Genomic DNA, 15,861 nt, shown 5'->3' with positions numbered 1-15,861 from the left:
TTTCAGGGTGATGGGGTTCTCATCCGATTCTAAGGTTTTCCCTGCTAATTCTGGATTTGCATTTCCAACACAATCGCTCTTCATCGATGCGCTGCCGGCTGTGGTTGAGATGTCATCAGAAGACACGAGCTGTCTGTCCTCGTTACTCGACCCGTATGATGAGAGCAACTGAACCAAACCAGAGTTGCTCCAAACTGCAGTAGTCCCATCAAACTCCTTGGCTAACAACGAATACATCGCTTGACCCATGATTTCATTTTCCTCCGCTGTTGATGCAGCTTGTTTCTTGAGGGAGTCAGGAATCGTTTTTTCAACCGCTTCAAAGAATGCAATTTTAGGATCAATGCGTGTTCGAAAGCTTTTTTCTGCTCCTCCTAATTCGAGAAGATCTTTGACGGAAAGTAAGAGCGGAGCCCAAGGGAGTTTCTCGGGTTCGTCAAAAGAAATTTTTTTCATATCATTCGCAAGAGACGGCGGGAAAAATGTGTCCCTGGATTTGATGGATCTGTGTCCAAGCGTTCCATCAGGGTGAATCTCTGGCACGGACTTGTTTGGATTGAGGTGCATTGAAATTTTGGAATCTTTTGCTAAAAGAGCAGTTTCGGCTCTAGATTGTCGCTGATAGAGATACTCGAAGTCGATGGTCTCTTTCCCGGGTGTCGGACGGGGAGAGTCAAGAGGTTTGTTTTTTTTGAAGGGGAAAGGAATCTTGAAGCCGGATCGCTGATCCGGAATTTCAGAGTTTTTCTCTGAGCTGGATACTGTGCTGTTTATTTGCTCCGACTTTTTTCTAAAAAATCTTGTCCTTTTCACTGCACGCTCAATTGTTGTGGCGGAACGCTCAATTGTTGATGCTGAACGTTTGAAAAAGGAACGTGATCCTACAACCGTTGCGCTCAGACTGCGGGTCAGTCGCTGTCCTAATGGATTGGCGTTACTGAGTGAACGGCCACGTTTCGGCTCTTGCTTGTTTTGATCCGAAAATTTTTCACATTCAGCCTGCAATCGCTCCGTTTGAAAGGACTTGATAGCACCAGGCAAGTTCTCGTGGTGAAGAGCGGAGAACAGGTTGAGCTGGAACGCCATGTGAGAGGGATCCTCGTGGTCATTTGGATTCGCTATCTCATGAACAACTAATGGACCTGGCTCAGCGTTATAATCCACGGACATGCAGTGAACCACCTTATGGTCTGTTCATATGAAAACGCAAAAATCAAAGAGTTTTCTTCGTTTCTGGTTCAAGAGCTTGCGCCATTGTGTCGAGCACCCTGCAACGAATACGTAAGAGAAGAAGAACAATTGGTATGAAATACCCATCGATCTGCGTCTGGTGTTGAATCAAAAGAGGACGCAATAGTTTAGTATAGATCCGTAGGGCTCCCTGGAAAGATTAAAAGATTAGGAGATTGGTCATCAAGTTGAAAAATTCTCACTTTGAACTGAGGCAAAAGTAACCTGAAAGAAATTAAAGAGAAGAGGTTGAAATCTGAAAATGAATGTTTACCACAACAGAAAAGCGATCTTGAGCGGGTAATAAAATGGAACCCAGAAGAAGAGCAGGTCGGAAAAAAGCTCGACAAGATGGAGAGAAGCGTAGACAACCCAGTAGGTCAACCATTGACGATCATCATCTGGGGACGTCGTTTCAATTGCTTTGAATGATTGCCATGCTGGGTAGAAGAATCCAACGCAAGCACTAGAAAATACATGAATCTATACCAAGAGGAGTGTCAATGCGTACGTGATAATTTTATCGAGTATTCCGAAGGCTGAAAGAAAAATCAAGAGAATTCCGACGGGGACCAAAAATGGAGGAACGCCAAAGAAATCAGCCAAAGTGTTCAAAGTGCGTTCCGTCTTTTCCTTAATGCCTCCTTCAGTAAGGATTACTTTTCCTTTTTGCATCAGTGTGGCAAAAATGTCAGTAATTGCGTCACCCGCTTGCTTAGCAGCTCCCTTGAGCCTCGCTTCCTCATTTTTGGGTGCCATTGACCTGAAATCACTCTAAATTTGAAATTCTTAATTCTCCGATTGCATGTTCGATCAAGAATTTTTTCAGCCGCGCTTCCCGGCGGCAATTGGGAGTGTTGGTGGACAATAAGAGAAAACCTTCATTAAAAAGACACAAGAAGAATGCAAACCATCAATTGCCCATGAGCTCGAAGTCATCCCGTTCATTTTGAAACTCCTTAATTTTCCTACACCAAAAAATAACGACATACCCATCAACACTTTATACCTTTTCATGCTTGACCCTTCTGCCCACGAAAGATTATCTTCCATTTCTCTTGTGACGTGAAGCGAAGGATCTGTCACTAAATTTGGCCCAATTCGAATATCTGAAGATCAGGACTAAGAATGAGTTGATGGAACTGTCCACTTACGCCCTCCTCTAATAACAGCAATGGCGTGCTCTATATTCTGAGCAAAATGCAATCTCACTAAAACAGCTGCTAATCTTCGGCGACAAAATGTTGAAGCAGATAGATGCTCTAAATCGGATAAACCGTTATTCTTATTCAGTATTCCCATCACAATCCTAAAAGAAGAAATGATCTTCGATGAGATTGTTAGACCAATCTTACAATTTGTTGATCAATTGTTGGGTCATCTTCATCCTCATTGAGTCATCTGTTGCGATAGTCTTTAATTCAGCGACAAGCTTGGTGATTAAACCACAAATCTTATTCAACCTAAATCACCAATCATAACATTTAAGAATTTCCCTAGTTCACAGTTGAAGTGAACCCAGACCTACTTGTGATAATCCTCACGATCTTCAATTCCATATTTATCCAAGATCTTCGCTTCTCGGCTGTTTTTGTCCCTCTTCCATTCTAGAAAATTGACTTTCTTCAGGAGCTTCTTTTCATGAAATTTTAACTGGCGCATCCTAAGTCGTTGAAAAAGGTACAGAATACAGAACAGGTACTCAGGTAAAAATCAAAGAACATTCATAGCGCTGGACGAGCTGCTGGGTCGAGGCATCTCTTTCTCGAAGCTATCGAGTCCCTTTTTCCCTTTTTTAGTTTCCATCATATGTTCAATCTTTTTCCATTCACGTTCAGTTTGTCTCTTCATAGCCCGGGCAGTCAATTTCGGTCTGTACGAAACAAGAGAACTTAAGCTGAGAAAAATAAAACTCACTTCTTCTTTTCTCCTCCAGCGTCGTTATCCTTCTGCGAGACACAAATTAACCACAAGAAACGTTTCAATCCACTCACCCCTTTCCGTTTCCTTTTCTTCCCTTCTTCTTCGTCGTCATCATCACTTCCTGCACGACAGCTCCAGCTAATTTCCATTCCCATTTCCGGATAACATTCATTATAATCATCGATCATGGCTTTCCGTTTTGCTTCTACAACTTCTTCACCTCCACGTTTTCTCACAGATTCTATTTTCCCAGCTAAACCATCTGGTAACAGAGGATCTACATCCTTATCACTTTCATCATCATCTTCCTCTCCAAAATAATTTCCACCTCTTCTTAATTCTGATACATTTGCTTCACCTTGTTCACTTTCTACTTTACTTATCATTTCTGAAGGATTGTATCCCCCAATTCCGCCAAATATATCATCATCATCATCCTTAGCCTTCTCTGTATCAGCCTCTTTCGGTTCGTCTTCTGTGAGTGGTGCATCCTTCCTGCCTATCCGCCTGGCACCCTTCTTATTCTGTACCGCCCACTCCAAAGCATCACTGATATCACTCAAAATCTTTTCATGAACCGGCGCGACGACGGAGTGGATCGCGCTCGAACCACTTCTGCTTTCGGACTCATAGAGAATCACCGGAACTCCTTCCCCATCTGGTCTTCCATTCCTTTCCCATCGGACATCGAATTGATAAATCATCTTTCCTGGCTTGAAGTTTTTCGTGTTCCCTCGAAATTGCGCTCCTCTTAAAACAACGGATTCAATTCTCTGTAACTTTTTCTGAAATGATGAATGATGGGGATGAACTTGTTCGATCAACTCGTTGCATATTCTCTTAACCAATGGTGACGTTGTTGTTGGACGCTCCGCTTGTTGAAGAGGAATCGCAATCCCATGCTGAGCTGCACGCTCTTCCATCAACTTTTTTCTAGTTTCTTCCTTTTTCTCAATTTCTGCTCGAACTTTCTCCAATAATCGATAATCCAATCCCTTGACTAAATGGGTGTGTTCTTCGTCACCTCCGAGGAATTTCGACTCCTCTTCTGTTCTCCCTTTAAGCAATTGATATTCTTGTGCAATCTTCGAATAGTCTCCAGCAGCATTCCTTCTCTCAGTTGCACGATCCCTCCATTGTGTCCCTCCATACGGCTCCTCTTTTTCTTCTGGCACATATTTCTCCCTTTGCTTTTTTCTTTTCAATATTTCCACATAACGCTGTTTATCTGCCGCTGTTTTTTTCTTTTTTGTCGGATTCCTTAGCTCTCCTAAAACATTCTTATCACTTTGGTTCAATAAACTGCTAAAATCCTTGTTAGTCTTTGACATCCTTCATTTACGGACCTTATGCCATTCTGTGAATTGGGACTTGATAACTGACTCATAAGACTACTTTCAAATTTCCCAAACGGCATGCCCAGAAATTAAGATTTATCAAGGATCCAAAGTTTGGTTCTTTTTCCTCGCCCCAACAGAATTTGTCGTCAAGGTCTCTTCATGGTTTATTCGCTCATCAATTGTCTCTGAGCGGCAATGGCTCTCAATTTTTTAGGTGCTCACGTTTATGGGGGCGGCCCAGCGCATCTTCTCACCAACCCAGCCCCTCGTTCTTGCGTTTATATTTCGTGTCTAAATATTCTCATAACAGCTGGAGCTTTCACTTCGATCCTCTATGGGAATTACGCCAATGCATCCTACGGCACCGAAGTCCCTCAGTACCTCCTTACAGTGGCTATAGCGAACTGCTACTCAGCGTTATATTTTGCTAGGCTGGCTGCTATGAGGGTTGGATCTGACAACGAATGGTCCAGAATTCTAGTAACAATGGGATTGCTAAATCTGCTTCAATACGGACTGATCATATGGGGCGCTTGGTTGTGCTATCGGATGTTCTATTCCAAGGCTTTAATAGGGACCCGCATGTATTACTATTTCCGGTTCGGCAAATGGATGTATAATTCGATTTTAGGCATTTCAGTCTTGAACTCTTATTGTATCGTTTATACATCATATGTCGCGCTAGTACGCATATTTGTGTCCCTGGTATTCCAGAGATCAAAGAAGAAATATGCGATATAGTGGGTTGTTTTTCCAATTTTCACGTGAATGAGAGCAAATCCATAACGAAAAGACTCGGCAGATTTCCCATTTTTTGTCCATTTATATCACGGGGGTTGTCATCACCATAAGCGAAACCAGATTCGCAACGACAGACGTTATCAAACTCTTATTCCCGTCCAGTTCGTTTACCTCTTTCTTGTTATCATTTTGTTCCACACCTGATGCATCCGCAGGGTCCTCCTTCCCTTCAACCTTTTTTTTCTGTGGAGATGCCTCGACGTATTGAGCGTATTCTGCTTTGAGGGGATGAGGACGTTCTCCAAGAACCTCACGCTACAGAATCAAATAAGCTCGAACTTTTCAGTCGGACTCTTACCAAGTCATTGAATGTAATTGTTTCCTCTCGCAACAATCTCTCTGTCAAGCTCAACAGCAGCTGGAAAAAAAGAAATATCCCGCAAATCCTTGATTGAGTTCTTACATCCTTTTTTTCAGTTAGAAGCGCCTTCACGCGACTATATTCTTGATCAATCAAATCTCGGACTTCAGTATCCATAAGCTACAAAAACAATCAGGATACCAATCGATTCCGTTACCTTTGAATGCTGACCAACCCGTCCATATATAAGCACTCACCTGAGCGAGCTTCTCCGAATACGGTTTATAATATTGTGCAGACTCCTCGCGGTTTTGGAAAGACATCAGACCAACCTGGAAGGGACCATTGAAAAAGAGACAAATGCAAATTATCATTCTTACCTTCGGATTGAAGCCCCACACGCATGTGAATGCATATGCAAGGCGCGTCACTTTGTCCAAATCGTCTTGAGCCCCAGTCGATATTCGACCGATATTTAATTCTTCAGAGACGCGGCCACCTACAAAACCCTATTCAAGACTCGCGGCCAAGTTTCAAGAAATCGTACCGAGAAGCACAGCGATCTTATCAAGGACCTGCTCGCGGGGTAAAAGTTGAACTTCCTCTGGTAAATTTTGTGCGAACCCCAATGCACCGTTCGTTCTTGGGACAATTGAAACTTTCAGAACAGGATCACCGTATTTCAGAAACCAACCAGCTACTGCGTGACCAGCTTCATGGAAAGCGATCACTCGACGAAGGTCCTGATTGATAAATCCAGTTGATTTTTTCATTCCCCCCAACACCCTTTCGCATGCATTTTCAAAATCCTGAATCGAGACTCCAGTTGCGTCTAAAGAACAAATGAGGACTTTTTGAAAATTTCAATGTGGCAAAGATCAGACTCACCTCGTCTCGCTGCATAAATAGCAGCCTCGTTGCAGACGTTCTGAATATCAGCTCCCACAAACCCCGGAGTGAGTGCTGCAAGACGTTTGTGAGTTTCTTCGGGATTGAGAGAAGTGTCTAGTTTAACGGGCTTCATGTGAATCTGATCAACATCGAGACATCAACTTAGATTCTCGTCTGTCAAACTCACTTTGAAAATTTCTGTTCTTTCCGCCAAATCCGGTTTTTCGATGTTAACAGTTCTATCGAAGCGGCCTGGTCGCGTTAAAGCAGGATCTAGAATGTCAGCTCGATTTGTTCCTGCCAATACAACGACGCCAGTGGATGTCGTGAATCCATCCATTTCAACGAGCATCTGATTCAATGTGTTCTCTCGTTCGTCATTAGCGCCCCCTGCGAAGCCTCCCTTAGCACGCTTGCGGCCAACAGCATCAATTTCATCGATGAAGATGATAGCTACAAAAGTATCAATCGGAAGGGGTGAGATTGGGGAAACTCACATGGCGAATGTTTTCGTGCTTGCTGGAACAAGTCTCTCACTCTCGACGGTCCAACGCCAACAAACACTTCTATAAAATCTGATCCACTCATTGAGAAGAAGGGAACATTTGCTTCTCCAGCAACTGCCTTGGCAAGTAGTGTTTTACCTTATGACAAACACAGATAGAAACAAAAATTGAGATGTGCGTACCCGTTCCGGGAGGGCCAACCAACAAAGCACCCTTTGGAATATGAGCGCCAAGTTGTTGATATTTCTTTGGATCCTTCAGAAAATCGACAAACTCCTTGATTTCATGTTTTGCTTCTTTCATTCCTGCAACATCTGAAAACTTGACTTTGACTTTAACGTCTTTTCCACTGACGGGGTTCGCTCGTCCCATTTTCAAAACTTGTTTGGATCGTTTGCGGCTCCGACGCTGGCGAGTCTTCTAAGCAGGAACACTGACACCCCGATGATGGCAATAGTTGGCAGGTAGGACATGAATTCGGCGAAGACATCCACCTCTTGCAAATGCTGAACCGGAACGAAGTCAGTTGGATGCAACCCCATCGCAAACTGGAAAGCTTCAAGCTTTGACTCAAAATGCTTCGACAGATCCGATTCGAAATCCGTACTGACCGTGAGAGGGAACAATTTCCTGTGGACAATCTGGACGCAACACGACTCGAGCAACTTCCTTGTTGATGATATCAACGCGTTGCACGTAGCCACGAGCTAGAAGGCTATTGAGGAAATGCTGCATTGTAATATGATTTGAGCCAGAAGGACGCAACGCGGGATTATCCGCTGAGTAACTCCAAAGCGCACAGAGAACCAGAAAGGAGATGAACGTTAGCATAGAGCGGGAAGAAGGCGGTCCACCGTTTTTTCCATCTCCTCCTCCGTTGCGCTTCTCGCCATCTGGCTCTTCAGAACGTTTTTCTGAGGCTTTTTTGTCGTCGCGAGCCTCTTCAGGAAAAAATTTTTCGAATCCTTTCGGGATCTTCGCGAAAAGTTGAGACTCAAGAGAACGGAGTAATCGAAATGAGTTGATCTTCAAAGTTTCAGAAACCGATGCAAATGCATTACTCATTGCTTCGAGAGAAGAAACTGAAGAAAAAGGGCGAGAGACTGAACGATTGAAAGGGAAGCCGTTGGCGGCTGCAATGGAGGAGGGGAACGGACGGTGCGCAAAAGAGAAACATTGCGCCGAAGAAGAGAGAAAAACTGGAGGTGAACTTTCTTGGTGGGGCCTTGAGTTTTTCAAGGAGGGAGAGGACTGCTGGATGTGTTTCGCCTTCAAATGCCTGTTATATCTCTGAGGGAAGCGAACTGATGCCATAGCCCTTGTACAATGAAACCGAGATGGCTGTTTCAGGAGGCGAATTGAGGCAGCCATGAGAGCCTTCGATTTGGGCAAATTCCACATGAGGAAAATTGAGATTCACTCAAAGAGACTGTCTTACAAGAAAGTACCAAACATGGCCGAAAAATTGACTGTGGATCATAGGAGTTAAAGAGAACAGATGGTGAAGGACCTCTATCCACCAAAAAACCGATATCCATTATGGAAGTCGAAGATGACCGCCAAGTTGTTCAAACCACGGCAAACACATTCTCTCTTAAATAGGGAAGAAAGGTTGATCAGCTACATGCAGAAGGTGAAGTACTGAAAAAGTATGAAAAAAAATTTCTAAGAATCAGGAGTCTTTCCTCGATTTTGAGCTCTCTTGCGACGGAGACGATAGAGAGGCTTGGGAATGACTTCATCAAGGATCAAGTTGAGCATACCCCACCCAATTGCAAGAGAGTATTGCCTGACAGAGACGCGCAGATGAGTAACTCGCAACATATTCCATACCACCATTGAATTGGAATTGTGCCAAAGATCGAATTAAGTCCTGGAATGATTGTGATAATGAGCGTTGAAACGGCGGAGAAAGAACAGGCAAGATGCATCCATGGATTGCGATTGAGGACCTTGTGGAACGAGTCCCAGGAACGCACAGTCAACGCGCGAAAGACTTCGCAATACACTGCAGTGATGAACGTCTGGGTTGTGGCGATGCGAGAGCCACGTGTATTAACATAAATGTAGCCCTCAGGGATGCTCTCTTTGCTATCAGGGCGGCACCAACCATCGCAACCCTAACGATAGAGAATGGGAGGGAACAGTAATAATTGCCCTACAGTGTTGATCCCAAAATCCTCTGGAGTTAATTGGGTGGACGACTTTCCGGGCCGAACTTTCAGAAGCTGGATGAATTTCTTGTTGATGGGATCCCAATAGTCGATCGACGTGTGAAACCCTGCGCTCCCTGCTGGAGGAGTTTGAAATTCGGGAACAAATTCAGCGGATTGGCAATAATACGGAATATCGTTTCCATAGGTGTAGCACTGGTTGTTGATATCCTTGATCAATATAGACCCTGAATGGGAAGTTGAAGCACATCTATAAGAATTTCTTACCTGTGCTTAAGTACATGGCACTGACGAGGCACCCAATAACGCATGCGGCTTCAAAGAGAGTGTGCGGGATGTTCCCATACAGCCACCAATGCCACGTCATTAAATGCTCGTTTTTCTTGCGGGGTGGTTGCTGCATGGTGTCTGAATCTGCAGGCTCACGCGCTAAAGCTGCGGCAGGACCGGCGTCGCAAATGAGGTTCTGCAAAGAAGCCCCGTGAGAGGAAAGCATGCTATTGTCTCATACGTACAAGGAACAAAATTTGAAGGGCCTCGACTGGCATTTTCATTCCCGCTTAAAAGAGAACGGCGTATGTCGAAAACACACACGCACGCGTGAACATACCCGCAATGGCGATCGTTAAATAAATAATTTCACCAATATTCGTTCCCAATAGAAAGCAAACGAACTTCTGAATATTAGCATAAATATGTCGGCCTGAAAATTAACTCAAAAGTAATTGGGAAATTCAATTCTCACCCTCTTCGATAGCCGAAACAATGGTGCAAAAATTATCATCCATAAGGACCATCTCTGCTGCACCTTTGGCTACATCGGTTCCTGTTATGCCCATCGCTATGCCAATATGAGCGGCCTTCAGTGCTGGTGCATCGTTAACGCCATCTCCCGTCATTGCAACCACTTCCCCTTGACGAGCCAACGAGTTTACAATTGCAATTTTATCCTCAGGCTGAGCTCGTGAAAAAACCCGAATTCGTTTTGTGATGGAATCGAGATCGTCCTCGCTTATGTGAGGTCTCAAAGCGTCTCCACCTTCATGAAGCTCTGAGCAAACGACAACTTGATCACAAGCTTCCAAATCCTCAAGATCTGCATCGCTGGGAACACAATTGGAAACACTCGTCTGGTTTTGCGACTCACTTTTTGAGAAGTCCTATTGATCTACCAATTGCGGCTGCAGTACACTTTTGATCTCCTGTAATCATGATAACCTTCACTCCGGCAGCAGCGCACTGATCAACCGCCTCTTTCACACCAACACGGGGAGGGTCGAGCGATCCCAACAGCCCAAGCATCACCACTGGGCCCTTAAGCAAGAAACTCAGCCGCTGGTCGGCCTCTGGCATCGCGCGAAGCGTATGGACGTTTTCGGTGGTGAGAGGGATCAACGTGAACGCAAGAACGCGAAGAGCGTCTCCAGACATGCGGTCGTTGAGAGAGAGAATGTACGAGAGTTCATCCGCGGAAACGGACGGCGTGTCCCAATCGACTTCCATTCGTGCCCCACCGGAATTTTTCACCAGGTACTTGACTTGCTGAGAAATCAAATAAACAAATATTAACCGGAGACAACAACGAAGCACAGAATTGACAGAAAGGTCTTTTCGACTGACCTGAGCAAGGCGGTCTGGTGCTCCCTTTATCAATGCAACGAATGGAAAGGACACAGTTGAACTCATTCCTCCAATAAAAATTCGATCAAAGTAACTCTCCTGGCGCAATCGGTGGACTGTTGCCATCATTTTACGCGATGAGTTAAAAGGAACTTCTAATTCTTTGATCGCTGGATAAATCAAATTTGGGTCATCACCAATTCCTTCAATACTGGACCATCTTGCTTTCGCAGCAGCAACAACGACAGACCCTTCCGACATGTTACCCCTCGCAACCCACGCATCAGTCTCCTTGTCCTTTTCAAGGTGGACAGTGGTCGAGTTGAGAAAACCAGCCAAGCACGTCGCGCGGACCATCTGAGAGAACAATGTAAAGGAAATCTATGGTATTCGCCAACTCACATGTCCGCGCAGACTATCGTGCTTTGGATTTCCAAAATCAGTCGAGATGTCGTCAAAATTGTGCATCTCACGGGTCTCCCACTTTGCTACGATTTTCTTCCGCACGTCTTCAGTCAGTGCAGATTCCAAAAAAATTCCCCCATTCGGATCGAATCCCTTCGTTGGGAAAAACCCAAAGATCTCGCCGAGATGCTTCCTATCCCATGGCTGGTCAGCAGCGGCTGTGCAGCCGATTCCCCTTCCTAGGACAGCAAGTTGAATAGCCGTCATCTTCCCTTCCGTCAGCGTTCCTGTCTTGTCGGAACAGATCACGGTGCACGATCCCAGAGTTTCGACGGCGGGCAACTTTCGAACATTCGCTCGACGTGCAACCATATCTTTACATCCGAGAGATAGACAAATTGTGACAACCATGGGTAAACCCTCAGGAATTGAAGAGACACAGAACCCCACTGCAACGAGAATTATCTATACAGAAGACAATATGAGTCACTGAGAAATTGTTAGTGTTGAAACTTACAGCTAATGTAGGATCCATGTCGGGATGAGATGGGTCCCTGTATCCCGTCACAATTGCGATAATAACAATAATAATGAGAACTGAAATCGCTATGATTGCGATCAGACCGCCAAGCTTGTTCAGTGCGCGCTGCATAGGAGTCAGCTTTGAACCTCCCTTTGACTCTTTTGCTAATTGTTCTGCAATTTTGCCGACTTGAGTGTCCATTCCCGTTGCGTACACGAGACTCATACAATTGCCATTTGTGATAGAAGTTGATGCGAAACACAAATTTGTTGCAAAGGGTGTTTCATTGTCCTTCGAAATTAGCGATTTCTTAACGTCTTCCGATTCGCCTGATGAAACTCATGAAACCATCGTTCTCAGAATGAAGAACGCCTACCGGTAAGAATCGCTTCATTTGCTTTGAGTTCTGATACTCTGATGCAGCGCAAATCAGCTGGAACCGAATCTCCCGTGTCCAATTTAACGATGTCGCCCGGAACCAAATCTATTGCCTCTATTTCAACAAATTCACCATTTCTCAAGACTTTGCAATGAGGAGCAGCCAGCGACGCTAACTTTGCCAAAGCGTCGCCAGCGGATTTTTCCATATATGTAGCTAAACAAGCATTCAATAAAATTGTAAGTAAGATTGCCACGCCTTCAGCCCACTGCTGAAAAGCCAGAGGTACTACAGCGGCAACGCCAAGAAGGATCATAATGGGGTTCATGAACTGTTCTAAAAATAGCCTCCAAACTGGGACACGCTTCTCCGTCTCTAATATATTTGGACCGTACTTTTCGCGGTTAATGAGAACCTGATCGTCGTCCAAACCCGTATCTACATTCGACTCAAATTCCAGGAGAAGGTCCTCCACGGGAGATGAACTCCATCTGTTTCTTCCACATGGCTGTCCGACATTCTGTTGCACTCTCGCAAATGCAGCAGGATCTGTTTGTCTGGCGTACTCGACGAGGTCCTTTAAACTCAATTGAGAGCGACTCAATCGCTCAACAATTTCTTGAGTCTCGTTATCAGCATAATCCGAAATATTCCAAGCTGACCCTTCGTGAAATTTCTCACTCAAATTTCTCGATGGCGTCGAGGTTAATAGCATCTTTGTAGCGAGATTGGTGTGAGCGCCACTCAGCGCCCTCCGGGGGACGTTCGAGCCCGATCTATGCATGGCACTGGCAGAAACGGAATAAATGTCCAACAGAGAAAGTCAGATGCATGTAGACGAGGTGTTCAGGGTGAAGCACAAAAAATCAAAGGTCTGTCAGAAACATGAATCAAAACGTTGCTATTGGGGCGGCGAGTTGGGAGTTGATCCCATCCTGGTTGGTTGCGCGTTTCCACCGCTGTTGGTGGCAGATGGAGCTTCGGGTGCATCTGGCGTCCGTTGCGCTGCCGCAGACTCCTCTCCCATCTGGTGGGAGATCCAGGCTTCTGCGTTCTGTACTCCACTTGAGACCGTTTCTCCGAGGGAGTGGGCTGTAGCCTTTGCTTTCTCTCCGGCATTTTGCCAGAAATGCTCGTCCTGCAAAGCAGCTCGACGTGTCGTATAACAGCACCCGGGGCACGTACCTGTACGGCAGTCACTGCTGCTCGGCTTTTGTCGCCAACCCAAGCTGCCGAGCTACTTGCCGCAGTTTTGAGGGACTCCAATACTTGCTGATCTTGGATGGTCACAGCTGCGGTTGAAGCAGCAGCTTTTGTCGATTCCCAAATTCCCGAAAGCGCTCCACCAACAGACCAGTTAGACCAATCTGGTGCTGGGGCGTTCCACGTACTTCCAGATCGGAAAGAAGAACCTCTAAGAGAGACGAAAGACTAACAGCGAACAGCAAAAAGAAACCTACGCTGTATCTGCTGTCGTGGAACTCCGCGCTGCGTTCCCTGCTGAGAAACTCATACTAGGTGAGATTTGTCGCGATCGCTCACCTTCCTCATCTTCGACAATCGCACCAACTCCTTCAGGAAGGGGAGGAGGAGCTTCACGGCCTTCAGCGATAGCCTTCAGCTGCGAACATCACAGTTGTTTGCAGGAGCGAATATCAAGGAACTTACAGTGAGGCGATAATGGGCAGCGGCTCTAGTATTGTATTTCTTATTTATAGGAAAGCCATCAATTCCCTTCAAATGAAAAGAAGATGGTTTCACTGCACCTTATGTGTTAAATTACTTGCTGAACAAAATACGCTTTGCATTTTGAATTGCCACCACAAGTCATCAGACTCTTCTTATCGGCGGCCCAAGCATCCAAAGTTGCTGAACGAACGAAAGTGATATGGACTCCAAGACTCCTACCGATAAAACGAACGTTGAAAACAAATCGTACTTATGTGGGGTTTACCTGTGGATTCCAGAGCACATTAAACAGATAAAAATTCCGTGAGAAACGGAAGCCCATTGCGGATTGGACTGTCCTAAAAGGCAGATATTGATCATGTGAGAAAGCAAAGAAAGTTTGGTCTACCACAATCAAAACAACGAAGATTCTCAGGATCTTCTTCTCTAAGGTGTTTGAAAAATTGCTGCGTTTCAGCATCCATGTTGTTGAAAAGAGTGAGGAAGGATGAATGACTAAATCTCCAGCAGGGACAGCAATAGAAAAAGGATCACTTAAATTACCACCCCGTCCTTATTAGTATAAATTTCTTCACTAGCAGTTCAAGTGTTCAACAAAAATGTTCGATTTTTTTTGGTTTTCGTGGACTCAAACATACACGATCGCTGTCTCGTTGCTTCTGTGGGTGGCATATTGTTCAGATACCAGCACTCACCAACTCTTAACTTGCAGCTTCAGACAGGTCGAACCAAATACGCATTGATTTTTTTGTGGCACGCACCTGTCAGTTCTCCTGAAGTTTGATCTTGATTTTCACACCAAGGAGGCAATTTTCCTCTTGAATGGTTTCCCGGGGCAAAAAGTTTTCCATAGGCTGCCTTGCCTACATAGCAGTTTGGTTGACATTTTGGAACGCCTTCAATAGCTGTCAAATTTGCTCTCTCATATGGAAGGCTGTAAGGAGGCAGAACATATGTTCGCCTCATTTCTCGCTTTTCTTTTAGTCCCCAATTTTGTTGATCGTTGCCTTGGGCGTGTATTCAGTTGGTTGCGTTCTTCTTGGTATTTTGAGGTTCAATAATTGCCCTCAAGAGACTGAGAAGTTGAAACGGGTAAGTGCTCGCACTTCCAAACGATTCCATTGTTTTGATCAGGAAATCGATGAGGCTGGAGCGCGTCTTCGCTCGAAAGGCTTTCACTTTCAGCGTTAGATTTACTCCTTATCAGTTTTGATTTTTCAAACTTGATCTGATAATTAAGATAATCTTCTAAAACTTCTTACAGAATCAAACTTTCGGAGCTTGTTTTATAATTCACAGAAGGTACCAGGTTTTCTGCAAACAAACAAATGGGGTAGCATCAACCATTGAATCCCATATATGAGTGTTTGAACTAACAAAGATAAAGCTTGATGGTGATTTATGAGAATTGACGGGCCGGATAGACAGGAATCCTGGACTTAAATCAATTTTACTTGATTCGTTATTCATATGGATGGAACTCTCAAAGACACTCATCTTCCCAGATACAAAGATAATTACAATCTAAATACGGATTATGAAACCAGTAGGCTTAATGGAGCTTACGGATTTCCCCAAACCAGAGAATCCATGAGACACGCAAGATCTGTGGAGTTCAACCAGGAGGATTTCAATGGAGACAGATATATTATTGAAAATTGGAGGGAGGAAAGGAAAGATCAAGAAATTCCCGAAAGTTATATGGGACAGGCAGTGAAATTTGAAAAGAGTGGTGATAGAATGCAAGGCTTCCTGTACAACAATTCTCTTATGGGATCTCTTGATGGGTCGTCAATGGATGACCTAATTCCTGCAGAGGAAGATTGGAATTCAGAAGGCTTTCAGAATAACAGAATTTTTAATTCTGCTGACCGATACAACAGAGAAGACCTAACACCTTCCACAAAAGTCACATCAGAGGCCACGAACGATTTCATCCCAAATGTGTCCCACTCGAGTCTATTCAGCTCGATATTTACCGGAGGAGGAGGAATCGGCTCGAAGGTCACTCACGAAAGACTGACCGAAGAAACTGGACTGATCGCCAGGCGTGCTGAAGAGTCTTCGAATGGAATTCCA

General features: G+C 44.7%; 3 protein-coding genes and 1 pseudogene across 3 annotated transcripts; all 4 read right to left on the bottom strand.

Moving 5' to 3' along the window:
* Positions 1 to 2,943: 2,943 nt before the first annotated feature.
* LOC129617197 (protein Red-like) lies at positions 2,944 to 4,484 on the bottom strand. Its single transcript, XM_055532570.1, has 2 exons — positions 3,148 to 4,484; positions 2,944 to 3,103 (listed from the first exon to the last, which is right to left on the bottom strand). The coding sequence occupies exons 1-2, from the start codon at positions 4,482 to 4,484 to the stop codon at positions 2,944 to 2,946; spliced, it is 1,497 nt and encodes a 498-aa protein (XP_055388545.1).
* An 831-nt stretch (positions 4,485 to 5,315) lies between these two features.
* Positions 5,316 to 8,057, bottom strand: LOC129617196 (uncharacterized; annotated as a pseudogene).
* A 1,257-nt stretch (positions 8,058 to 9,314) lies between these two features.
* On the bottom strand, positions 9,315 to 12,808 carry LOC129617195 (calcium-transporting ATPase 1-like). The gene is made up of 10 exons (XM_055532569.1): positions 12,091 to 12,808; positions 11,709 to 12,043; positions 11,189 to 11,656; positions 10,787 to 11,143; positions 10,314 to 10,708; positions 9,912 to 10,270; positions 9,777 to 9,869; positions 9,682 to 9,725; positions 9,434 to 9,632; positions 9,315 to 9,376 (listed from the first exon to the last, which is right to left on the bottom strand). The coding sequence occupies exons 1-10, from the start codon at positions 12,806 to 12,808 to the stop codon at positions 9,315 to 9,317; spliced, it is 3,030 nt and encodes a 1,009-aa protein (XP_055388544.1).
* Positions 12,809 to 12,939: 131 nt separating this feature from the next.
* On the bottom strand, positions 12,940 to 14,748 carry LOC129617194 (ADP-ribosylation factor GTPase-activating protein 2-like). The gene is made up of 6 exons (XM_055532567.1): positions 14,544 to 14,748; positions 14,048 to 14,120; positions 13,877 to 13,997; positions 13,762 to 13,827; positions 13,554 to 13,714; positions 12,940 to 13,507 (listed from the first exon to the last, which is right to left on the bottom strand). The coding sequence occupies exons 1-6, from the start codon at positions 14,746 to 14,748 to the stop codon at positions 12,940 to 12,942; spliced, it is 1,194 nt and encodes a 397-aa protein (XP_055388542.1).
* Between the last annotated feature and the right edge of the window lie 1,113 nt (positions 14,749 to 15,861).

The sequence above is a fragment of the Condylostylus longicornis genome, unplaced genomic scaffold (genome assembly GCF_029603195.1).
Source record: "Condylostylus longicornis isolate FDR11 unplaced genomic scaffold, ASM2960319v2 ptg000452l, whole genome shotgun sequence".
NCBI lineage: Eukaryota > Metazoa > Arthropoda > Insecta > Diptera > Dolichopodidae > Condylostylus > Condylostylus longicornis.
This window is presented reverse-complemented; position numbering and strand designations above follow the sequence as displayed.